Genomic DNA, 23,271 nt, shown 5'->3' with positions numbered 1-23,271 from the left:
TAGAGACAACCCCGTCGATGAAGGCGCGTCTTGCATATGTACCATTTGGCGAGGGTTGAAAAACGAAGAAACGATCAAAAGTATCTGGCGCACCCCCAGTCCAATAAATGTGCTACTGAAAGGACAGCCTCACACAAGTATGCAAGTCATGGTTCAAGCAATCATTGGTATATGATTCAGGCCGATATCGGGCTTGTGGCCGGGACGTTGCGAAAAGGAAACGTCTGAAGCGACCTCCAAACTCCTGAGAACCACTGTTGTAGGCTTTGCACCTGATTTGTCGGGGCATTAGGATGCGTATGTTCTGCCGCATTAGATGAAAAATGGCTTCTCGCAGTGGCGTATGTATCATTGGAGGCCGTATTCGAATGAATGGCGGCGTCCTGCTCATTACGTGCCCCCATGCAGCAGGAGAACCAAGAGTTGACGTCACGCAGCGATTGTAGCCAAGGACTCGAGTTAAAGTTGGCGGACTCACTTTCTTCCTGTGCGGTAAAGACGGGTGGTGACTCCGTGGGTGCAAGATAGCATGCCGCAGAATCCCCCACGCTCTCAGTGCCTTGGACATCGTGGCTTTCCATGTGCCTGGGTATGCCTGGAATTTGCGAACGAGACGCACAGGTATAAAACGAGTCAACCCTAGAAGTAGGAAGAGAAGCATTTGCCGAGGCTGGCCGTTGAGAAGAAGATACCAAAACTGGGCGAGGCAACGGTAGTAAGCTATTCAGTCCTATCTGTGGGCGATGTCTTCGCATGCGACTACCAGCGCTTGTGTTTGCAGGATCGGTGCTGTCAGCCTGGTCCCGTTTCACGTCTGAGAGCCTTCGGTTAATTTGTCCATCCTGTGTAGCGCTGCTATCAACATCAACACCATCTTCGCAAGTGGCTGAAATGGCAGTTCGGTGAAAGGGATGATCCTCCAATCGTCTAGCCAAATTCATGCCGTGGCCACTCTGTCTATAAGGAAAGCGACCTTGGACCGCAGTACCATCTTCTGCCCTCGCCACAATATATGTCTGACGTCTAGGCTGCGGGGGAGATGACGATGAAAAACTGAGGAGCCTTCGTAGCATCCCTCCGTAGGATCCCGTTCTAGAGCCATCAGCAACGCGCCTACCTGCACGCCTAGGCGGGCTTGGACTTGACTGCTGCGTTCGCCCACTGGTGGTAGCAGAACGGACAGGGAATTGAGTAGTGTAGTAGACAGCTTCTCGAGTCCCGAATGAAGGAAGTCCAGGGGGTGTGGGCGCTCTCACTGGTGGAGGATAAGTGGGGAGTGCAGGGCTGACTGGTGAGTCAAGGTTACCCGGCCACTTGAACGTTCTCGAGGTATCATCTGCATCGTTGAGACTGACTGCTTTCCTGAGGTGCAACGCGTCAAGAAGGTTTTGCTTCAGCGAGTCGTCTGCAGGTAAGGCTACGACCGCCTTCCCTTCATCTGTGGATAGCACACGGCTGTCTAATGCCAACTGAGGATGCCAACCAGGGGATTGTGTATCCTTTTCCGGGCAATACTTTGGCTCACGGTCCGCCCGCAGGGAAGGGTCCGTTGCTTCAGGCGCAAGGGGGACAAACATGGCCATATTGGCAGCAATCCTGCTATCCAGATTGCCACGAGAATGACATGCCGAGCCAAATTTCGAGCCGAGTTCTTCGGTGCCAGAGTCTGTCCGTAGGGCATTGAAGATGGAACTCTCCTCACTCATCACGGATTCTGACAAGGTCGCCTTGCCTAGTGGTGTGGCTTCTCCCAGCGGTTCCACCTCCGTTGCGGAGACTTCATCCTCGTCGGACGAGCCATGCTGAGCGGCTGGGGGGTTCTGAGACTGTGTATCCATGATACCATGTAGGCAGGTCGTGTTGTAGGCCACGTTCACATTGACATGAAGATGAGGGTGGATTAGAGAACATGCCACAAGGACGACAGCGCCGTAAAGGATTGAGGGTCCATGGCACCTTCCCTAGATCGTGCAGCCCTGGAGGAAAGTACACAGCACAATGAAGAAGGCATGGCCTTGTTTATAGCATTCAAATGAGCATTAGTAAGTAGTGAGAATCGGCCGACTAACCGACCAACAGAAATCAACTGCACGTGGTGCCATTGATATTTTTGAAAAATTCTCCGAAAAAGAAATGTAATGAAGTTGAAGTGAACGGAGCAAGCAAAAAAGGGGAAAGACATGATTGTCGCCTCAACTTCCCCAGTTTTCCCTCACCTCAACTCACGCCGACTTCCTGACATTTTCTTTCTTTACAAGTAAACATCCACAATGAATGGTTGTTATGAGACTCCGTAAAAGAAACAACTTGTGCTGGCTTGTGGAACGTGCGTGAGCGATGAGATTAAATGATTATGATTATTGATTAGATCCGAGCGCCAACCCCGGAAATGGAGTGAAACAGTAAAACGGGGCTGCTCCACTCCCAAGGTTCCATCCTACGAACCACCTGGGAATCTTAACATTTAGCAATATGCGGTCGGATATCCAAACTACCCACTCCCTTGGTAATGGATGATCATGGCTCATCAGTGGAGATTGAATCGGTTTTGACGCAAGATATAGCTTGTTGTACCCTATTCTTTTTCTCAATTCTGGGATGTCTTTCGTCGATCTGATTGATATCCGGCGCGGATGCAACATCCCCACCGCATGTGTCGAGGTTAGTAGTCGCGATGACTGTGATTGCGATGGGACATTCCAACTAAGGCAGATTCACCTCCCAGTTGACAAATGAGAGAGCAGACAATACGATAGAGCTTCCCGACAAGGCATTCACATTGACTGCCACCAATGACACACCCCCTCCCTTACCAAAGTTGGGGAAATCAGCCGAGGTCGGATCGTCGAGACCCAAGAACCACGATGAAACCGGCCGTCATGAGACAAGACTATTCGAACCTCCTTTCCCAAAATTGAAGTAGCAGCAGTGCAACCCAACCATCGGTCCGCTTTATAAAACCGTCTTAAAATCTATGGACGCCATCGTGTCTTGGGAACGAGGCTAGGATCATATTAAAGCCACGGCGCCCATCCGTTTAGTTGATTGCGGTGAAATTGATTTAATTTAGTTGCCCTTTTCCCCTCATTTAATGCTCCGCTCCTCGCCAGCTGGTCACGCAACCCACCAGCTAGTAATTAGCTGTTAAGTTGTTGCTGTTGTCGTCGTCGTCTTCTCATGGACTCCAGAGCACCCCAGGATTCGGCAGGTTTGCACCATGGCTCTGCCACGACTGCTCCAACTGAACTGCCTCCGTCGGGTCCGGTCTACAAGGTCTACAAGCGGCGGTTCTGGGGTCTGGCGCAGCTGGTGCTGTTGAACATTGTCGTTAGTTGGGATGTAGGTTCTTTATGTCTGTCGCCATGAAGAATAAAACACCGATTCTAATTTTATCCATCATTATCATCGTCTAGTGGTTAACCTTTTCATCGATATCAACTACTGCGGCTGAGCATTTCCGCGTTTCTGAGAGCGCCATCAATTGGATGAGCACTGGTTACCTCTTCGCTTTTTGTGTCGCCAGCCCGTGAGTTTAGCCCTGGATGCTTATCTCCACCTGTCTTCGGCGCCTGGAAGAGACTGATACTCACACTCATTCTTGCTCTCAGCGTCGTGATCTTCACTCTCAATAAAGGTGGCCCTAAACCCGCCATCATCACCACTTCAACCCTCCTCCTCGTCGGCAATTGGATTCGATATGCAGGGACCAAAGCGAGAGGAGGCATCTTCGGTGTCGCCATGTTTGGTCAGATCCTCATCGGACTGGCGCAGCCATTCTGTCTGAGCGCTCCAACGCGATACAGCGACCTCTGGTTTTCTGACCAGGGCCGGACCAGCGCAACGGCCGTAGCTACCCTTGCCAATCCCTTGGGTGCAGCATTGGGAGAGCTGATCGACTCTTTCTGGGCGACCAAACCAAGCGAAGTCCCGAACATGGTTCTGTACATCTCTATCATCGTAAGCCTCCCTCAGAATCCCTCCACACATAGATAGAACCAAACCCAGTCAGCCATGATATGTCGCACTCACCTACTAACAAACCCAAAAGGCAACGGTAGCAGCACTTCCCTCATTCTTCATTCCCTCCCAACCCCCGACACCTCCAAGCGCTTCATCTGCGAGCACCAACGCCTCCACACCACTCCTCCCAGCTATAACCCAACTCCTCAAAACCCTCGAGTTCTACCTCATCCTGATCCCCTTCTCCATATACGTCGGCTTCTTCAACAGCGTCTCCTCGCTCCTCAACCAAATCCTCGAACCCTACTCATACACCGAAACCGAAGCCGGCATTGCAGGAGGCCTTCTAATCATCGTTGGACTCATCGCCTCAGCCATCATCTCCCCCCTCACAGACCGCTACAAGCACTACCTCGCCACCATCCGCACACTTGTCCCCATCGTAGCAATCACCTATATCGCCCTGATCTTCGCCCCGTCCAGCCCCGCCGGCATCGCACCATCGTATGTCGTGTGCTCCCTCCTCGGCGCGTCGTCCTTCGCCCTCCTCCCCGTCGTTCTGGAGTACCTGGTAGAGATCACGTACCCTTTCTCCCCGGAAATCGGGAGCACGATCTGCTGGACGGGTGGGCAGTTATTAGGCGCGATATTCATTCTAGTTCAGGATGCATTGAAGGCCGGAGAGGACGCTTCCCCGCCGGTCAATATGCAGAATGCGTTGATTTTCTCTGCTGTCGTGGCGGTCGTGGCTGCGCCGTGGCCGCTTTGCATTGGATGTTTTGGTCGTGATGTGAGGAGACGGAGATTGGATGTGGATCGAGGCGTGGAGTTGGGACAGGAGGAGGAGGCTGGTGAGGTGCAGGGTGATGATGCGGAGCGTAGAGCTGGAGCTGGGGAGGATGATACTAAGAAAGGATTCTTGGGGTTGAGTGTGGCGTGGAGGAAGTAATCCTGGAATCCTATAGTCAGTGTGTACAGAATGTACTTTGTGATTGATGATTGCACGTGTGATACCCGGCGTCCATCAAATGTGTCAATACCAGGACCTGTGACTGTAAATAAAAGCTCATATGATGTCAAAGAAAAAAGAAAGATAAAAAACGGAATCCGAACAAAGTCTAGGACAAAATGACATTCATCTAGTAAACAAAAGGAAAAAAAATGAAATAAATAATAAAAGCACAAGTTTCAAACAAGGCAGAGACCAGCTATCTGTACATACACAGTTGAAGGCGACCGCCCCCCTTCTTAAGAACCATTTCCATATTCCATAGCCCATCCATCTTTCATAGGGAGAAGGAAAGTAACAAACACGCATGCATCATCTCATCACCGACTCGCAACCCGTACCCGTATTGTCGAGGGCGGGTAGCGGTCGAGAGAGACAACACTGGATGTATGTATGCTCCTTTCTTTTTTCTTTTTTGATCTTCATCAACGGCAGGCCCGCATAGCCATCATATTGTGAATCAAATCAAGGGGAGGATCGATCGTTAAATGCCTTTCTTTCTTTGTCTTCCTTCGTCGCGGATCCTGTTTTATCAAGTTTGGTCGTGCATTTAGAAAGAAACGTAACCCGTGGAGTGGAGTAAAGAAGATAAGAAAAAAGACGTCTTTTGCTATCTATCGATCGACCGAGAGTGATTTGATTCGTTTATTTGAGGGCCTTCCAGAGCTTGGGGGCGGCGCACTGGGTAGCGCAGTGCGTGAGGTGGAAGACTAAGAAAGATGGTGCGTCAGTTTATGGGTTTTGTTGTTGGGTTCGTCGTGACTGAGATATGATGTCGAAGGAATTGTGGTGTTATGATGTGCTGGTCAACTTACACTCCTCAACGCAGTCCTCCTTGGGGCCCTTGTAGTCGGGGTCCTCCTGCTGCTGGGTTACGCGCTCGACGCACTCATCGAAGTGGTGCTTGTAGGGGGCGCACTGGGAAGAGTTGGCGCACTCTGAGAGAAGCAATTGATTAGTGAATGTTCGAATTGATGAGATTATGTGCAATGGGATGAGTTGTTCCGAGTCAATGGCTCAGAATCGCATGACGTGAGGGTCGGTCAGCGTGCATCCATCTGACCGACTACCCGTCCTGTTGGCACATTGTCCGTCTGGAAACGAACTCCCTCCAGAGGAAAATGCACGGAATAAGTGAAATATGAAAGTGACAGTAAACTTACCCTCCTCAAGCTGGGGCTTGATGTCCTCAGGCTCCTCCTCTTCCTCCTCCTCTTCCTCTTCCTCCTCTTCTTCCTCCTCCTCAGCGGGCTCCTCCTCGGCGGACTCCTCCTCAGCAGGGGTCTCCTCAGCAGACTCCTCGGTGCTCTCCTCGGCGGCAGGGGCGGCCTCCTCCTCGTTGTTCACGGCGGGCTTCTCCTCAGCCTCGGTCTCCTGGCTGGGGGTGGTGGTGGTGGTCTCCTCGGCGGGAGCCTCAGCCTGAGCCTCGGGGAAGCCGAAGGAGGACATAACGTCGGAGAAGAAGTCGGAGAGACCCATCTTGTCTTTGAAATTGGTTTCAATTGAGGGAAGAGGGCGAGAAGGGGGGGCGTGTGGGCGGTGGATGTCGCGGTAATTGAGGATGGGGTTGGTTTTAACGAACTCGAAGCTTTGGCGTTGCTGGTTTCTGCCGGCCCTGGAAAATCGGAACACCCCGGCCGCCGGGCGATGGTCGCAATTATCGTACACGTGATTGGCCGCTCGGGTCGGCCGTGACTAATGCGGTAATATTTCGTTTTCTTACTTATCAAATTAATTAATTAGTTGGTTAATGTTCGTGCCGTTCCGTTGTTGTTGTTGTTACTTTAACTACTGGGTCTACTATTTATGATGCACTGTATTTCAACAATATAATTCCAAGTAGTATACAGAAAAAAAGATTAAGAGGCCGCTTGGGCTTGAGGCTACCGCCGGAATATGTGTGTAGGAAATTGGAGACTATCTAGTCATGGAAGAAAGCATTGGATACGGCACCCGTCCTGGCTTCAACTGGCTCGACGCAGTCTCTCCTCGAGCGCTTCCGCCACACTCTGCTGCTGCACCTCTTCATAATCCGGTGGTGGCTCCATCGGCTCCGATCCCGCTTCTGGCCCTGTGTTTTGAGACTGTGGGCTTACAGATTGCTGTGCGGTACTGTGGTCTGCTCCGGTTGTGCCACCCGATGGGCCGGTGTACGCAGGTAGCTCGTCGAGGTGGATTGCAGACATGTCAACATTTCGGGCACCTCGACTGCTCGCCTGCGTATTCTCGACAGCCTGTTGTAGACGCTCTTTGATTCTTTCGAAATTGTTGTGGAAATCAAACGCCCCTCCCTCTTTGAATGTCACCTTGAGCTGCACGGCAGGCAACGACGCAGGGATGCCTCCTCCAGATACCGGCTGGACTAGCGCCAACCATGCATTGGGCCCAAAGAATGGTGCAGTGACATGGGCGTCATGGACATTGAGTAATGGTGCGGAAAACGATTGAAACTCTTTCGTTTGTTGCGCGGGAATGTAAACGATCTGACACGAATATGTTAACGAGAGCTGTCAGATGATAGGGTCCAAAAGCAAGACAGTACCCTCTGATTTGTCAGGTAGACTCGACCGGCACTGCTTTGCATGGAAAAAGAGTCCTTGCTGGCGCTAGAGCCTAGGGGTTGCAGAGACAGAGTTGTCCGCGGAGGAGAGGCGAACAACTGATGCTCATTGGGTAGTCGAACAAAGCCTTCGGGGCCTTGCAGCATCACCCAGCTGTTGTATTGGGTAAATTAGCATAGTTTCTCCGGCCTGCTATCCCCATTCTGGGTTGAAACAAGTATACAACGCAGGTTTCTGACTGAGAAGTGTGCATGCTAGGGTGTCATGGGATGATGCAAGAGAGACAAGGGAGAAGAAAGTTGATTCATCTGGTACAGCGCAGCAGAAATAACAAATCAGAGGTGATAAGTCGATGAAGAAAAACCATCGATACTGAGTGCATGCAGAACGATAATAAGAGTAGCTCAACCGGGCATGGTGGGGAACATCTACATACTTGATCGACATTTTGTCAAAGCCACGACCGAGAACGTGGTCTGTGTGGCTGAGTGCAGACTGTGCCGGGATGCAGGCTAAGTACTGTGGGATTCAGATAGTATATCGTTCGAGGATGAGTTACTGAAAGGATGGATTCAGAGTGCAGAATGAAGAGAGGGCAGCATTGGCTGAAACAATCCAACCAATGAGTAGCACCAGGGTCCAGTTTCAGGTGAGACGATCCAGGGATGATTGGCGGGACGGAAATGATGAGAATACTCCAAGGGTTGGTGAATGGTTTTCCGATCGCTGATAGAGCGATCCCAGACAAAAGAATGTCAGATGTGGTATTCCAGATTCCACTTCGTTGATGGCGAAGCACCCGAAAGTGGCACGGATGTGAAGTGAGGCGATAACAGCAGTAGTAGCTGCAGCGGACCACTTTTGTATAACGGCAGAAAAGTTGAGTGATATCTTTTCTTCTATTTGTGTGGTAATGATATTCGATGGAACAACAGACCTCCTAGAGGTTTTTCAACGATGCCTAGGAATTTCTGAAGGAAAGCGAGCCAGTGAAGCCCGAAGGCGGGAGACGAAGCAGTCCGCGGGGCGGCCGTCAGGCGGGGAAGCTTTTCCAACTCTCCAACTCCTTACACTCAAGGTGTCTCGGTTCGAGCGGCTGGCCAGTTCGGACTTCTCTTCAACATATCGGACATAAAGGAGGAGCCTTCATATGGGCGCCGAATCTATCCAGAGAGGTTTGGGAACGCAGAAGGATTCGAACATCCAAATTGCAATCCTTATTAGGCCAAATTCGGCTTCCTTCTTTCCGGCCTTATCTTATTCTTTACCATGGATGGACTAACTAGGGACTACTGCGTCCACTACTCGCATACTTCCTGTGCCCCCCTCGCCCGGAAACCCAATCATTCCCGCATGCGATATAGTGCCTGGATTACAATTGGATGAATGGCAGAGTGGATGTCAGTCTAGAAATTAGTAACTACCCAACAGGATGATTAAGCTAACACAGAGTTCATATTTGTGGATGGAAGCCTGCATACTCTACCCTGGTGTCAACGTCCACGGACCTCAAAAGTCGATAATTTGCAGCAATTATATCAATACGCACATGCAGGATTCAGGGATATGGACATGTATCACTGAATCAAAGCAGTATTAGCGATTTCGTTTGCTAGGTAGATCACACGGACCTCTCGTGTCTCCAGAGGCGGAAGACTAATCGGTGGTTGGACGCATGGACACTATCGGCACGGTCAGATATAGTCATTTGAATAGCTAGCTAGCCAAATCTTCGGAGATATTGTTCCTTGGATTAAGCAACTTAACAGTTCTGCACCAACTCCTTGTGTGTCACTAGAGATAGACCTACGATCCCGGGGTTTCGAATAAGCTACGCACTTCTCAGCAACAACTATTCGCAAACAATCCTATCAAGCAACATGGAATGACTCGATATTTTGTGGAAACCCCTACCAAGTTCAACCATATTGAAAGAGCTTGACTAACTCCTTGCATCAAAATGGTAACAGTCAAAAGACGAGGATGGGTGGCGCTACTGTATGAAGCTAATCTGGACCCAAAGAGCTAGTTGTCCTCGAACAGAGGGTGATAAGGACGAAAGCCACCCATGCCTGCTGCCAGAATTATTTCGATTCAGCTAAAACCATTGAAATACACTTCTCTCGTGATATCTGCCATATCTGCCAGCGTGGCTGTCATGCAAATTCACGAAGCGATGGCAGGTGTTCGGTTTGGTCGAACCTTGTCAGCTGACAAGAAAAAGTGGCTGCATGTGGCCCAAGGGTATTTTTATCTCGCGTGTCGCTGTGCAATTTCAACATCATCTTTCTATTAAAGCTTCTCCGATGGCATTCTCTTCCTGACTGTTCGGGGAGGTCAGGATTGCCGGTGAGGCAGCAATAGGCATCCTCAGGCATGGCCGGGCCAGGCTGGGGAGCCTTGAAGGCCGCGGTTACGTTGAGAGCTGTTATTGGGTCTTTACACGTGGAGAAAACCGTCCGATCAAAGTCACGGCCGACCCACCCCGTCTTCCATCCAGGTTACGTTTCCCCCTTCTGCGCTATTTCCTTTGCCTCTTCGCTCGTTGTCACCGCTTTCTGCGACTTCAATTCCCTCGTGGTTCTTTTTGTGGTATTCTGTCACTCCTTGAGGGTCCGCCGAACCGACGATCCCCGTTACCCCCCGGGAGACGATCGAACGCGAACAAAAAAAGAACAGTGTAGCCTGATGAGCACGGCCCTACCGGGCACATCCCAAAGCTTACATTACCCTTACTACACCTCTGGTGGCCGTCATCTCTTTCATATTTGCTCTCCAGTTTAATAGGGTGCGGCTGCTTGGGTCCACTTGTCAGGATATCGAAATACTGCCTGGTGCATCGCCCCTGCACTACACGGACGCCCCCCGTCTTGCATCGTGAAACCTCCTCCGCTTCTCTCGCAGCCTTCCACAAACCAGCCCTTTTCGACTCAGAAAATCTTGTCATACTCTGAAATATACGCATAATAATTCAAGATGTCGACATCGATACACTTGTCGAGGTTCCGGAAATGGCTCCTTGCTTCGCCGCCAATCGAGTTTGCCATTGGGCAACTTCGGGACCTCTTGGTTGGAGCAATCCGACAGGGTCCAGTTCCACAACATATTGCTTTCGTCATGGATGGTAACCGGAGGTTTGCCCGAACGCACGGGATCGAAACGGTGGAAGGACACAACATGGGGTTTGAGGCTTTGGCAAGGGTGAGTCCGATGGAGTTCGGCTCATAGAGAACTTCTGTCTTCCGCCAGTGTCAGCTGATAACTTATACCGTGGCTTAGATTCTCGAAGTCTGTTACAAGAGCGGCGTTAAAGTAGTTACAATTTACGCCTTCAGCATCGAAAACTTCAAACGCTCCAAATTCGAGGTGGATGCACTGATGGAGATGGCCAGGGTGAAGCTGTCGCAGATGGCTCAGCATGGCGAGATCCTCGATCGCTATGGGGCCAAGGTGCGGATATTGGGTCGGCTGGACTTGCTCAGGCCTGATGTTCTCGCTGCAGTGAACCGGGCCGTGGAAATGACCAGCAACAATGGTGACTGCGTATTGAACATCTGTTTCCCGTATACGTCGCGCGATGAGATCACCACGGCTGTCCGAGATACCGTGGCCGAGTACAGCCAGCCCCTTCCGTCGACTCGTCCGTCGTCCATTTCCTCAAGGACTCCCTTTTCCGAATCCCACATTACACAAAACATTCGAGCACAGACGCAGGTTTCGAAAGGGGAAGAGGAACCGAGTGACTCGGAAGCGGCATCAGAGTCATCAGGAGACGGCGAAACGACGAAGCACAAGACACCGAACGGAGTCTATGAAAACGGATCTTCGTTTTCTTCCTCGTCGACTCTCCACCTCGCCGGGCAACAAGATGCTGCCAATGGGAAAGTACCAGCAGCAGAACCCGCCGTCGGGAAGGAGAGCCTCGTCTTTATGTCCCCCGAGACGATTACGCGCCAGACATTGTCAGAGCATTTATTCACCCATGACAATCCTCCTCTAGATCTGCTGGTCCGGACGTCTGGAGTTGAGCGCCTTAGTGACTTCATGCTGTGGCAATGCCACGAGGATACGGAGATTGTCTTCCTCGACGTCCTATGGCCGGAATTTGACCTTTGGCAGTTCCTGCCCGTGATGCTGAGATGGCAGCGTCGAATCTCCAAGTCAAAGAAGAACCCGGATGCGGAGGGCAACTTTGACGGCGATACGTCTGACTCTGCGGAGGAAAGTAATGGCAAGGTCAAAGACCTGTAAATTGTTATGTTCACTTTTTATCTTTTCTCTGTTGTTGTATACATGGACTGGGTTACCGTCCTGGCATCGATCATTGGGAGTTTTGGAGTCATCCTTGGGAGCATTGACAAATATTCCCCCCATCCTGTCATCCATCTAGAATTTATAGCACTCACTGAGCTGAAAGCTGAAAGAAAAGGGTTCCATGATGAGCATATAGATGCAGACATAGCACCTAATTTATAGTTACTATATACTACACCGGACAGCATCTCCACCTCGGGGAATCACGGATCATGTAAAATAATCAGATAAAATAGAGTGTCCGCTATCGCAGCCTCCGATACCGCATCCGACCAAGTGGGCAGCCCCACGTGACTCACACTGGCGGGGGAATCGAAGCAACCACTCGCAACACTGACTCAACTTTATTTCCTCTCCTGATATTGTTTTCTTTCCTATTTTCCCAATCTAATACCCTGATATCTTCCCAATTGTCATCATGCCTGTCGCCGGTTCCAAGGTTCTCCTGTTGGGCTCGGGCTTCGGTATGCCTCCCATCTCTCTTCCACTCTCCCCCGCCGATTCGGACCCCGCATTGGGGGTCATTAATGGACTCCATCCCACTGACTCAATGTCTCGATAGTCACGAAGCCCACCGTTGAGGTTCTCAGCAAGGCTGACGTTAACGTCACTGTTGGTACGTACAGCTCAATTGATAGAGTCCTCCCTATCCAGTAGCATCCAACATAGCTGACCATCGTCTACTATACCCCAATAGCCTGCAGAACCCTCGAGAGTGCTCAGAAGCTCTGCGAAGGCTTCAAGAACACCAAGGCCATCTCCCTCGATGTCACCGACGATGCTGCTCTCGACAAGGCTCTGGAGCAGGTTGACCTCGCCATCTCCCTGATCCCCTACACCTTCCACGCCAATGTCATCAAGTCCGCCATCCGCACCAAGAAGCACGTCGTCACCACCTCCTACGTCTCCCCCGCCATGATGGAGCTGGATGAGGAGTGCAAGAAGGCCGGCATCACCGTCATGAACGAGATCGGTCTGGACCCTGTATGTCTACTTATCCACATCATCCCCATATCATACTATACAGTGAGCTAACCAACCCTGCCAAACAGGGTATTGACCACCTCTACGCTGTCAAGACCATCTCTGAGGTACGTCCAGAATCGCCCACCCTACCACCACCACCACCCAAACCATCCCTAACCCACCCCCTTAGGTCCACGCCGAAGGTGGCAAGATCACCTCTTTCCTCAGCTACTGCGGTGGCCTCCGTAAGTTCATCCACATCCTCAACCCCACAATACAACCCACACAACCCTAACCTTCCCAACCAGCCGCCCCCGAATGCTCCAACAACCCCCTGGGCTACAAGTTCAGCTGGTCCAGCCGCGGTGTCCTCCTTGCCCTTCGCAACGCCGCCAAGTTCTACAAGGACGGCCAAGAATTCAGCGTCGCCGGTCCCGACCTGATGGCCACCGCTAAGCCCTACTTCATCTACCCCGGCTTCGCCTTCGTCGCCTACCCCAACCGCGACTCCTGCCCCTACCGGGAGCGCTACAGCATCCCCGAAGCCCAGACCGTCGTCCGCGGCACCCTCCGCTACCAGGGCTTCCCCGAGATGATCAAGGTTCTGGTTGACATCGGCTTCTTGTCCGACGAGGGCCGCGAGTACCTCAACAGCCCCATTGCCTGGAAGGAGGCCACGAAGCAGATCCTCGGCGCCACCTCCTCCGCCGAGAAGGACCTCGAGTGGGCCATTGCCTCCAAGACGGCCTTCGCTAACAACGATGACCGCGACCGCATCATCTCCGGTCTTCGCTGGATCGGCCTCTTCAGTGATGAGCAGATCACTCCCCGTGGTAACCCGCTCGATACTCTCTGCGCTACCCTCGAGAAGAAGATGCAGTATGAGGAGGGTGAGCGTGATCTTGTCATGTTGCAGCACAAGTTCGAGATTGAGCACAAGGATGGTCAGAAGGAGACTCGTACTTCCACTCTTTGCGAGTATGGTGTGCCCGGTGGGTACTCGGCTATGGCTAAGACTGTTGGTGTGCCTTGTGGTGTCGCTGTTAAGTTGGTCTTGGATGGTACTATTAACCAGAAGGTATGGTGGTTCTTTCCTTGTATATCTGGCGTTGGTTGAGTGGGTTGTTGGATGAATTGCTAACTGTTGTTGCTATCATAGGGTGTTGTTGCTCCCATGACCATGGACATTTGCGCTCCTCTGATCAAGACCCTCAAGGAGGACTACGGCATTGAGATGATCGAGAAGACTCTGTAAAGAGTATCTCTTCTCTTATAAATTCTCTTCTATGATGATATATTAACGACTTTGGAGATGGGTGTTAGAGAAAACAAAATAGGGTAGATCAAAAATTCAGATCGGTTTTGATGAAGCAGTATTTCTTGCAAGAAAGAACAGTAGAGGTGTTTTGTATATGTAAAAAGTTACCAGAAGTGTAGAAGTGCAAAGTTCAATGTCTTCTTCCTATCGTGATTTGTCTCATCTACTAATATGTTCATGGTCTGTCTATCGTGCATTCGTTGGACACATACCCCCCATTTGCTTGGAGGGGAGGAGTTTTATATCAGGTCAGGTGAGGTAAGGATGAGTCGGCGCAAGATTGCCTGTCCCAGAAACACAGTTTGTCAAGAATCCAAAAAGAGTTCGCTACCCCCGTCTTCTACAGGACGCGTGGATGTAGACAGGATCCGTTGTCGCCCTCATACCCCCCCAAGTGCTGAATTTAGATCATGATGTGGTCATGGTTTCGCGGATGCGCTCAGAGAATAGTGCCAAACCTATACCGAGAAGAAGAAAAACAACCATCAGCAACTGTCTCCAAGAAAAGGAAGATCTGGCAAGCCATTGTGAGGAAGCAATTGGCTAATAGGCAAAGCAAGGGGATTAGAACATACCCGAAAGTCTGCTTGATGCTGCGGACGTAGTAGACATCCCAGTTTTGCTTGGTGACATCCTCTTGACCAACAGGGACGCCAGTCCAGGTCACGCGCATCTGAGTGACGCCGTCGACATCGTTCTGGTCGAACTTGATCTCCAGCGTACTGAAGTGACCCGCGGGCCACTGGGCAAGACGCCACTTCTGCTCAATCAGGGTGGGGGCCTGGAGCTTGGTGTACTCGCCGGTAACATTTCCGTCGAAGATGGCGAACTTTCCGCCCACCTGAGCGCCCTCAAACTGGCGAGGGGGGCCGCGAGTGAAAGCAGCAATGCGCTGGGGGTCGGTGAAGGTGTTGTACAGCTCCTCAGCCGTGGTGCGGAACTCGTCCGAAGCGGTCACGGTAGTAGTGTTGACCGAAACCTTCTCAGCGGTGGTAGTGGTGGTGGTAGTAGGGGCAGAGGATTCCTTCTTGGAAGTCTGAGGGTGGTATTTGGGAGCAGCGAATCCGCTGGAAGGGTTGACACCAGGAGCGTGTTGGAGGTCCTTGCCGTGCTCAGCAATGAGGGCGGGACCAAACTTGCCCAAAGCCTGTCTGAGTTGAGGAACGAGCTTGGAGCGAACCAGGTCCTTCACGGCCTGCTTGGAAGGAGAATCCGAGTAGTTTTCAATCTCAAACTAAAGAGCCATGGGGTCAATTGGCCGGACAGCTATGGGAATACGAGGGGCTAAAGGGAACATACGACGTACTCATCTTCCTCGGTGTCATGAGCAACCTCGGGGATGGTGATCTTTCCACTAACGGACTCATCGTCCTTAGTCTTACCTGTCAAAGGTCTTAGTGGTGTGCCCTGAACAGAGAGAAACACTATCATTGCTTAATTACGAACCTTCATACTCGAGCTGTACTTTGACATCGAACAAGGTGATGACCTTGCCCTTTCTCTGACTGACGTCTACATCGCCATCCATGCTCAGCAGGTTGGAGATCTTGGCAGAGGCTCCATTCTCCTCCACGGAGAGGACGGAGAGGTTCTCCTTAAGGTAGTCCTTGGCCCAGCCGGAGGCATCCTTGTTCACCCAGTGCCAGTTGTTGGGGTTGTGAAGAACCATGATGGTGGTAGTTTATTTTATTATCAATTGGTCTAAGGATCTCGATGGAAAGAAAAGCTGCTCTATTGCGGGGCTGAACTTCGCCAGTGGGTCAATTTGTTTAGCGAGTCCGTGTCTTTTTTCTTCTTCCTTCTTTCGCCAAAAAAGCTGTTGTGTTCTGCATCGCACATATAATATTAGCATTTATTCATAGCCATAAAGTAGTGCGATAATATTCAAATATGAGTGGAGGCATCGTTTCAGGATCCGGATAGCGTTTCCCGGACCGCAAGCTACTCAGCATGGAGGATGATTTCATCCCCGTCTGACTGGTGCCAGCTATGAGTTCTCATCATTCGATGGGACAGCCCTCTCCGAGACAGGATCCCTACCTTATAGGAGGGGAACCAGGTCAAGATTGGGAGGGAGTGAAGTGTGCGAAATTGGGCAGAAAAAAAAAATTCAGAGGCAACTTACAGTCACAGAAAAAACGTCTCACTTTAAAGACGCTGGAGCAAAGACAGATCAATCAAGTCCCAGGTGGCAATGGGAGAGTAGGAGCAAAGAGGGATGGTACCGTGGAAGCGGAGGGGGAGGGGAGAAGCCCGTATTAAATAAGACTACGAGTTGGTTTGGAGAAGGGAAAGGCAAAAGGGGAAAAAGTTCGAGGATCCGGAAGGAAACCTCTAGAAGCCGCATGGGTCACGTGGTTACCCGTCCGGTCATCGGCGCGGAGGAACAATCTTACCAGGATATCTCCATTTATTCCCTCAATAATCAAGTGGATTCGCAGCTGCAAACGAATGTGGGTATCTTCTAGCGACACAGTAATCAAATCACTCAATCAGGAAACAACAGTGAACAAAACCGCAGAAATCGACAAAGAAGTAAACTCTTGATAGCCCCTCGTCAGTCATCATTCGTGAACCAATAACAACTTGCTTCCATTCATCATGCCTGCTCCAATTGCTCCAAATCCTCCCATCCATCTTCAACCATTAGCTGCTCTTTTACTCGTTCGCGTAGACGCTGGATCCCACTTCCCAGGGCTTCCGCCCACTGGCCCTCCACGGTAGCTACCTTGTCTTTCAGATCGCTTGTCAAGGTGCGCTCTTCATCCGTACGGGTTTCCTGCATTTCCTGCTGCACCTTGCCCTCGGACTCGCCCAAGCGGATTCGTTCTGCCTCCATAAGGTTGCAGCTGGCCCTCATAACAGCGGACTTGACCTCGTGCAGTAGGCAGAAAAGGTTGATCTGCGACTCGATGTATTGGTAACTAGATTTTTCCGCGTGTGATACGAGCGTATATAGGTACTGCAGCGGATGTGCCCGGTAACTCGGATTCTCGTCGTATTCGTTGGCCGGAATCTGGACAGTAAAGCCACGGAGCTTCTCAGGGATCTGTTGCACCAACTCTGACAGAGACGGTGCAATATCCCAGAACGCCGACAGCTGTATCTCCACCCCTCGCGCTACATTGCCCTCGATCACATCTAAAAAGGATTCGAGACGTGCTAGGGCATTGGCCTCGTACTCCACTCGGCGATCCAAGGCGTCCTTGACAAAGAACTCATTGGTCTCGCGTACTTTGTCCTCGTTGGATGCTTGCTTATAGGGTAGTAGGACCACCGCTCTGTACTTTTCGTCGCGCTCGCTAATCAGATCGAACACCTCGCGGTGCAATTGCTCGCGCGCTTCAAACAACCATTTGAGTTGTGTGAGCTTCTCCAGGAGCTCTGGCTTCTCATCACCTTCTTCCTGGGTTTGATCTGGGGTCTCGGATCGCGCGTCGTCAAACAGCCTGCCACGTAGCTCGTCAATGCAAGCAGTAGCCCTGTCAACCCTGTCTGCAAGAATCGCTCGCATTGGCTTGAAAACCGTTTCTTGGTATGTATCCAGCCCGCCCTTGATCAAATCTCTTTCAAGTTGGTTTTCCTCCACAATTAATGCGGCTTCTGCTTCCGCCGCTTCTGCGAATGTGATACTGCCTTGTTGGATTTGACTCTGGATATTGGCATTGAATTGCCGTCGTCCTTCTTGGATTCGTGCCTGGTGATCCTGGAACAGCCCATCCATCTCGGTTTGGTGCCGCTGCCTGGTGGTCTTGATCTCCGACAAGTCTGTAATTGATCGCACCAACGTCCGATAAGTCACGAGGTCGGGGTGGCTGTTGTTGACCGCGGGATAGTGTCTGGGATACGGCGGCGGTAAGGTGATCAGTCTCGAGACATCCATCCTCTGCACTTCTTCAAACCGCCTAGCAGATCCAAGGCGGAGATTGTTGTAGTCTGCTGGGGCAGACTCCTCGTGCCACCCTACCTTTTCGGGTGGGTATTCGTCAGGACCATATGCAGCGTACTGATTTCCTCCATTCGACGCGCCGGCATTCCCTGTGTCAGACGAGCCTTGACTTTCCTCCCATAGCAGGGCCCCACGTGATAATCCCATATATTTGGTCTCCCTCTTTGACCTTTGCACTCTTCGTTCTCCCCCTTCACTGCTAGAACCAGTTTTGGACTCCCACCATCGACTAGGCGCCCGTCCCCTCGAGCTCATCTCGTCATTGCTCAACCCAAGACTTGCAATTGGCGAGAGGCATGGTTGGTAATTATTCCACCAGGCCGATTCAGGACGTACCTGGGGTATACTTAGCTTAGGTGCCGTAGGATTAGACGCCCTCCTAGAAGATGGACCTGGTACTACTTGGCTATTCTGTGGCACCGGTGCTGGTTTGGGAGGGCAGACAAACAATTTACGGCGTACACTGTCAACATCATAAGAATCCAGATCCCATACTTTAGCATACTTCTCACGCCGGATCTGGGACTCAGAGATGATGAAGTCGGCGAACAATTGCAATGCCTCTTTCTCGTCCATTGTGCCGGCCTCCTTCTCGATGAATTCCCAATGTCTCTGTATAGCGTTCCGGACAAATTCGTCATCGCGGTTAACGACAGAGTCGAGAGAGGGATTCTGTTGGGCCGACACGCGACGTGGGGCTAGGGGTGAGACAGTAGTCACCGGCTCGTTAGGAAGGTGTAGTATATGTGAGACCGGTCGCTCTTCCTTGGAGCCAGGCCGAGACGGTGTAGTTTCTGACCCGGATTGCAGAGGGGGCGTTGGCAGGGCTTTGGGTGGTAGTGCTGGGGATGTACGCTTGGCAAATGCAGATGACCTTTCTGTGCCCGGTGAAAACGGCGGCGTCTGCGCAAACCGCGAGGTTGAGGTTGGCGCTTGAGGACTCGGCTCAGGCTTGGGGGTGGAACAAGACCGGTTCGAAAATAGACCCCCAGAAGATGCTCTAGATCGTGATGTAATCTGCGGTCCATCAGAAGATATACTGCGAGTGCTGAGAGGTGCGGCTTTTGCCGAAGCCGGGTTTCTGCCGTTGTCCGTATCCACGCTCGATTCTCCCAAAACTAAGTTGGAGGGTTTTAATTGTTCGAGAGCTTCAGCCCAGGGGTTGCTGCTCATGGAGACAGCACTGAGGCTATCAAGCACTTGGCTTTGCCTGTTCCGGCGTTCAATCCTCCTTTCTCGGATGCCTTTAGCATTTGGGTCTTTGATAGCTGGGCTGCGAAACAGACCACCGCTATTGGGATTATGACTTGCGCGAGACGACTCGAGAGATTCCGGGCCGCTCATATTGGTTGTAGTTGCCGTGTCAATGGTTAGTGGTTGTCTGTCTGCTCTGGGTTTAACATCGATTGTTTCATCGACCCATCCAGCTGGTGTTGGCGGAATGCTATCTAAACTTGTACCTAAAGCTGGAGGGGGCCGTGCCCTGCCACTCCTAGCAGGGCCTTGCGAGTTCCGGGATGACGACGAGTCAGAGAGACCATTCACACTCTGTGACCTTGTGGCCGGTGGCGGTCCTGGTGGGGGTGGAGGAAGGGGCATTCCCGGTTCCCAACTACTTCCCGGAGGGGATCGGGCTCCAGACTGACTATGAGCTCTTGATGAACTCGCACTGTTGACGGCCGGCCCAGCAGATACGGCCCTTCTCGCAGCTGGAGGCCGATCCAGTTCAAAGGGTTGAGTGGGCTCAAGCATGTTGCTATTGTCGCTCAATTGTGTCGAGTGGAGATTATCAGGCGAGACCACAATGTGCGGCCCTGGCCCTGCCATAACTGGTGCGGGTTCTCGATAGGTCTCTGACCTATTCTGGGATGAAGACCTGGATGAAAGGCCTGGTGGCAGCGGCGGAGGTGGTGGTAGCGAGACACGTCGATTGTGGCTCGACTCACTTCCCACGAACATCGATAGAGGGCGAGTACGGGGAAGGCGGCGCTGTCGATACTCTGAGGGAGCATCCCCACCTGCACGCACCGCCCCATTATATGAGCTCATACTGGGCGACGTGGAGCCCCTTGAGGATGTATTCTGACTGACATTTTCTCTCTGATGTTGCTGACTTGGTGGAGAGTATGGTGGTGGAGGCGGCGACAAAGATACATCTACAAAGTCACATTAGGTTCGATTCCTGGTCACCGAGGACATGCAGCAAGCTAGAAAGTCCCAAGACTACAAAGGGTAAAGCAGTATAGGAGTATAGGAGCATCAGGGAGTCAGGGAAGGAGGGACAGAAGAAAACATATGACAGACCTGAGTGTGGTCCTGTTGACCGTGGCTGAGAGACGATCCGCAGCATGTTATTCGGTGGTGTATATGTAGCTTGGCCAGCATTCATCGAACCACTTCCCACTGGGCCCCAATCCTGAGGATTGTAAGGCACATTGTATTGTCTAGAAGCCATAGGTGACGATCCGATTGCCGCCCCTCCAGGCGAGCCTACGGCGGGAGACTGGCCTTGCGTGAAAGGACTAGACAGTGAAGTCGACGAAAGAGGGGTGGAACTGTAGCCCGAACCCAGCGCGAGTCCAAGCCCTTGGAATTGGTGACCACCCAACGATGTTGTCAGAGGAGGGGGCTGTACAGCATGCTCTCGACGACTAGGAGACGGCTGATTGCTGGAGGTAAGAGGTGTCGGCCAGCCGCTGTAAGAATAAGGACCAGACGGCGGCTCGTCGCCAGCATTGCCCGACGATCGCCAGCTATAAAGAGGCCGTGATCAGTACCTTGCAGCGTTGCGAGACAGACACGAGAACAAGTCGAAGACCACAGCGTGTGAGAAAAGCTGGGCGCACCTATTCATACTAACGGAAGGATGCAGGGCCAACCGAACACGGAGCCATGGCTGAAGGCTGAGGGCTGGAAAAGCAGGAGGGGAGATTAGATTGTGCCAACACGGACGAGCGATTGAGAAGGAGCCAGAGGGCTGAAGCGCAGACCGATTTCTATTCTTTGCAACAACCTCTGGTCCAACCAGGTGTGGAGGAGGCTTGCAGGCCCAGACGGGCCAGTCGGTACGTATCAACCGTTTCGACGAGCATCGTGGGTTTCGATCGACTGACCAGGGAGGGCCAGCAAGATGTGTGCTAGTCTGCTAGAGTCCTTCTAAGGGTTAAAAATAGCACAAGAGCCAACAAGCAGCGGGCGGGGATGAGGAAGGGGGGATTGCAGGTCTTGACTCTTCAGAGAACTAGTGCATCCCGCGAGATGCAGCCTGGCCGGTTTGATCACAGGCGGCGTGGATGCTGGCGCTTAAGTTGTCCGTCCGCGCCTTCTCACAGGCTCGTTGCCCTCCGTGCTCCCCTTCGCCCAGACCCTGTTCCAACAAACCAGCATCGCTGTCACATCGGCCTATGACGAAGATGGTCAAGACTAGCAAGGCCTAGCAGTAGTCCAGACATCTCACAGGGTCTGCGATAGGGTGAAAGGTTTGTCCGTAGGCAAATCGGGCGCGCCATGACAGGGGCACGGGACGCCGTCGCCTCAGGCCATGAGCGCCTACGCAGAAGACCAGGACATTACAGGGTTATCGATAAAGATAGATGCAAGTACAACCAGGGATTGATTCTTATTATAGTAGCTATGAATTCGGACTACTGCAAGCTAAAGATCCCGGCTGAAAGAACATGCCAGCATGTTGTACGACTCTTGTCCCGCATGGACAGGATCGTTGCCCCTAAACGATTGGAGCATGTCGATCGAAGATCAAGGCCTATAATATTACTGAAGTCATGTCAGCAAAGACTCCACACATTATGTGCAACGAAAACAATCATAATGAGCAAGGTGCATATCAGATCCAATGCCCTGTCACAGGCGGTGGTCATCAAGGTTAAATATTTTATGTTGACCGTCGTGATAAAATAGTAGTAAATCATCATTTAAACAAGGGGAATGGGAGCTGCGAAAGAGTGTATACTCACGTTTTACGTATAATGTTGAGCTCTTCGCTGGCAATGAAACTACCGATAACTACCACGCTGGTCAGTCACCATAGACGTGCGAGGTTGAAGATGATGTATTGACAACATGTTGACTGATCAGTCATGACGATTGTCGTCCCGGTCGGCAAAGCCAACTTGGACATATGCTTGTCTTTATTTTGTGTCGTTTCATCATTGTACGATGTGGGCCAGACGGAGAATAGAGATGGTGACATACAGATACCTGACGGTCGGAGACATTATACTGGAGCAACATGTTGTCCCAATAAACATTCCTATACTGCAATTGAGTTAGCCTTGGTCTGAGCCAACTGATGCAACGTTCTATGTGAGAACAAGTATTTCAGAAATGCATGAATGGTATAAAAAAGATGTTGTCTGCATCGATAACTCGAATAAGACTCGTCATCTAGGGAATCATCCTCGTGTACAGGGGAATTGCAGGAAGAGGGCTTGAATTTACCTTTTACCAGGTGTCATAGAGAGAAGATCATAGCAAGATATCTGCCGTCTTTGATTACCAGTTAGCTTCAAGCCAAGAGGTTATTATGTGTGAATCTTCATTGTTGAAAATTATCTCAGTGGGCGAGGTTTTCTAGGCCTGCCGCAAAAAGGGCATATCCATCAAGACCGGACGTTATGTCTGACGCCGTCGGAGCCCAGTGCCGTTTCATCTTCGAAGGGATGGAGACGAAGGAGACAGTGAGAATATAGCTTACCCTTCGCCAACTATATGTGAAGAGCCTGTGTGATCTGTAGACAATCTTGTAACCGTCAGCATAGGCGAACAAAATTGATGACAGTGAAAACAATAGGCAGTTTTTTTATGACTGATCAGAAATAGCCAATTTTTATCGTCGATGACCCGAAGGTCTCAGTCGGTAATTTCCAGCGTATATATTGTAAAAGAAGCATCATGCAAGTCATGGGGAGAAGGATAAGGTAAAAGGGAGAGCTTACCATTGAATCAGACAGACTCGCACATTGTTCTGGGAGCTAGATGAGAGTATTAGTGTCCTATTGACCGTTAGCATCCTGCTTTGATCAATGCCTGGAAAATTGAACAAGAATGTCTTGAGCAAAAGCATCAGACTGACGTGCAAAACAAGTGAGTTTTCATGCCCTGAAGGGGTCAAAGACTCTAGTTTGAAATGGTTGTAGGTATCATCATAAAGAGGGGAATGGGGATGATGGAAGCG

General features: G+C 51.3%; 9 protein-coding genes across 9 annotated transcripts; 4 read left to right on the top strand and 5 right to left on the bottom strand.

Annotated features, from left to right (window-relative positions):
- Positions 1-176: 176 nt before the first annotated feature.
- On the bottom strand, positions 177-1,838 carry BO79DRAFT_243135 (uncharacterized protein; the record flags this gene model as incomplete). Its single annotated transcript, XM_025685259.1, has 1 exon — positions 177-1,838. One exon carries the CDS (start codon positions 1,836-1,838, stop codon positions 177-179), a length of 1,662 nt encoding a protein of 553 aa, XP_025543731.1.
- Positions 1,839-3,002: 1,164 nt separating this feature from the next.
- On the top strand, positions 3,003-4,909 carry BO79DRAFT_243134 (putative cell surface receptor/MFS transporter (FLVCR); the record flags this gene model as incomplete). The annotated part of the gene is made up of 4 exons (XM_025685258.1): positions 3,003-3,339; positions 3,414-3,526; positions 3,609-3,957; positions 4,049-4,909. The coding sequence occupies exons 1-4, from the start codon at positions 3,178-3,180 to the stop codon at positions 4,907-4,909; spliced, it is 1,485 nt and encodes a 494-aa protein (XP_025543730.1). The 5' UTR covers positions 3,003-3,177.
- A 705-nt stretch (positions 4,910-5,614) lies between these two features.
- Positions 5,615-6,448, bottom strand: BO79DRAFT_251398 (cytochrome b-c1 complex subunit 6 family protein; the record flags this gene model as incomplete). The annotated part of the gene is made up of 3 exons (XM_025685857.1): positions 5,615-5,679; positions 5,785-5,907; positions 6,133-6,448. 3 exons carry the CDS (start codon positions 6,446-6,448, stop codon positions 5,615-5,617), a joined length of 504 nt encoding a protein of 167 aa, XP_025543729.1.
- Positions 6,449-6,933: 485 nt separating this feature from the next.
- Positions 6,934-7,676, bottom strand: BO79DRAFT_138178 (uncharacterized protein; the record flags this gene model as incomplete). Its single annotated transcript, XM_025678149.1, has 2 exons — positions 6,934-7,452; positions 7,512-7,676. The coding sequence occupies 2 exons, from the start codon at positions 7,674-7,676 to the stop codon at positions 6,934-6,936; spliced, it is 684 nt and encodes a 227-aa protein (XP_025543728.1).
- A 2,127-nt stretch (positions 7,677-9,803) lies between these two features.
- Positions 9,804-10,410, top strand: BO79DRAFT_57385 (uncharacterized protein). The gene has a single exon (XM_025689440.1). It carries the CDS (start codon positions 9,907-9,909, stop codon positions 10,312-10,314), a length of 408 nt encoding a protein of 135 aa, XP_025543727.1. The 5' UTR covers positions 9,804-9,906; the 3' UTR covers positions 10,315-10,410.
- On the top strand, positions 10,072-11,959 carry BO79DRAFT_166863 (undecaprenyl diphosphate synthase family protein). The gene is made up of 2 exons (XM_025679342.1): positions 10,072-10,731; positions 10,810-11,959. Exons 1-2 carry the CDS (start codon positions 10,507-10,509, stop codon positions 11,779-11,781), a joined length of 1,197 nt encoding a protein of 398 aa, XP_025543726.1. The 5' UTR covers positions 10,072-10,506; the 3' UTR covers positions 11,782-11,959.
- A 251-nt stretch (positions 11,960-12,210) lies between these two features.
- On the top strand, positions 12,211-14,181 carry lys9 (saccharopine dehydrogenase (NADP+, L-glutamate-forming)). Its single transcript, XM_025685257.1, has 7 exons — positions 12,211-12,308; positions 12,407-12,460; positions 12,542-12,828; positions 12,897-12,935; positions 13,001-13,055; positions 13,119-13,888; positions 13,970-14,181. The coding sequence occupies exons 1-7, from the start codon at positions 12,263-12,265 to the stop codon at positions 14,063-14,065; spliced, it is 1,347 nt and encodes a 448-aa protein (XP_025543725.1). The 5' UTR covers positions 12,211-12,262; the 3' UTR covers positions 14,066-14,181.
- Positions 14,182-14,567: 386 nt separating this feature from the next.
- Positions 14,568-15,797, bottom strand: BO79DRAFT_225181 (AHA1 family protein; the record flags this gene model as incomplete). Its single annotated transcript, XM_025683723.1, has 4 exons — positions 14,568-14,586; positions 14,704-15,362; positions 15,428-15,510; positions 15,575-15,797. The coding sequence occupies 4 exons, from the start codon at positions 15,795-15,797 to the stop codon at positions 14,568-14,570; spliced, it is 984 nt and encodes a 327-aa protein (XP_025543724.1).
- Positions 15,798-16,540: 743 nt separating this feature from the next.
- BO79DRAFT_243128 (uncharacterized protein) lies at positions 16,541-21,015 on the bottom strand. The gene is made up of 2 exons (XM_025685256.1): positions 20,382-21,015; positions 16,541-20,233 (listed from the first exon to the last, which is right to left on the bottom strand). Exons 1-2 carry the CDS (start codon positions 20,530-20,532, stop codon positions 16,728-16,730), a joined length of 3,657 nt encoding a protein of 1,218 aa, XP_025543723.1. The 5' UTR covers positions 20,533-21,015; the 3' UTR covers positions 16,541-16,727.
- Positions 21,016-23,271: the final 2,256 nt, after the last annotated feature.

This window comes from Aspergillus costaricaensis (assembly GCF_003184835.1).
Source record: "Aspergillus costaricaensis CBS 115574 unplaced genomic scaffold BO79scaffold_4, whole genome shotgun sequence".
Taxonomy (NCBI): Eukaryota; Fungi; Ascomycota; class Eurotiomycetes; order Eurotiales; family Aspergillaceae; genus Aspergillus; species Aspergillus costaricensis.
This window is presented reverse-complemented; position numbering and strand designations above follow the sequence as displayed.

Excerpts from the sequence above, each read along its gene's own strand:
- BO79DRAFT_57385 (XM_025689440.1), top strand. The coding sequence starts at position 9,907 with ATGGCCGGGCCAGGCTGGGGAGCCTTGAAGGCCGCGGTTACGTTGAGA.
- BO79DRAFT_166863 (XM_025679342.1), top strand. The coding sequence starts at position 10,507 with ATGTCGACATCGATACACTTGTCGAGGTTCCGGAAATGGCTCCTTGCT. Across the intron at positions 10,732-10,809 it reads GGTTTGAGGCTTTGGCAAGG|ATTCTCGAAGTCTGTTACAA; the intron begins GTGAGTCCGATG and ends ACCGTGGCTTAG.
- lys9 (XM_025685257.1), top strand. The coding sequence starts at position 12,263 with ATGCCTGTCGCCGGTTCCAAGGTTCTCCTGTTGGGCTCGGGCTTCG. Across the intron at positions 12,829-12,896 it reads ACGAGATCGGTCTGGACCCT|GGTATTGACCACCTCTACGC; the intron begins GTATGTCTACTT and ends CCTGCCAAACAG. Across the intron at positions 13,889-13,969 it reads ATGGTACTATTAACCAGAAG|GGTGTTGTTGCTCCCATGAC; the intron begins GTATGGTGGTTC and ends TTGCTATCATAG.
- BO79DRAFT_243128 (XM_025685256.1), bottom strand. The coding sequence starts at position 20,532 with ATGGCTTCTAGACAATACAATGTGCCTTACAATCCTCAGGATTGGGGC. Across the intron at positions 20,234-20,381 it reads GTCAACAGGACCACACTCAG|ATGTATCTTTGTCGCCGCCT; the intron begins GTCTGTCATATG and ends GTGACTTTGTAG.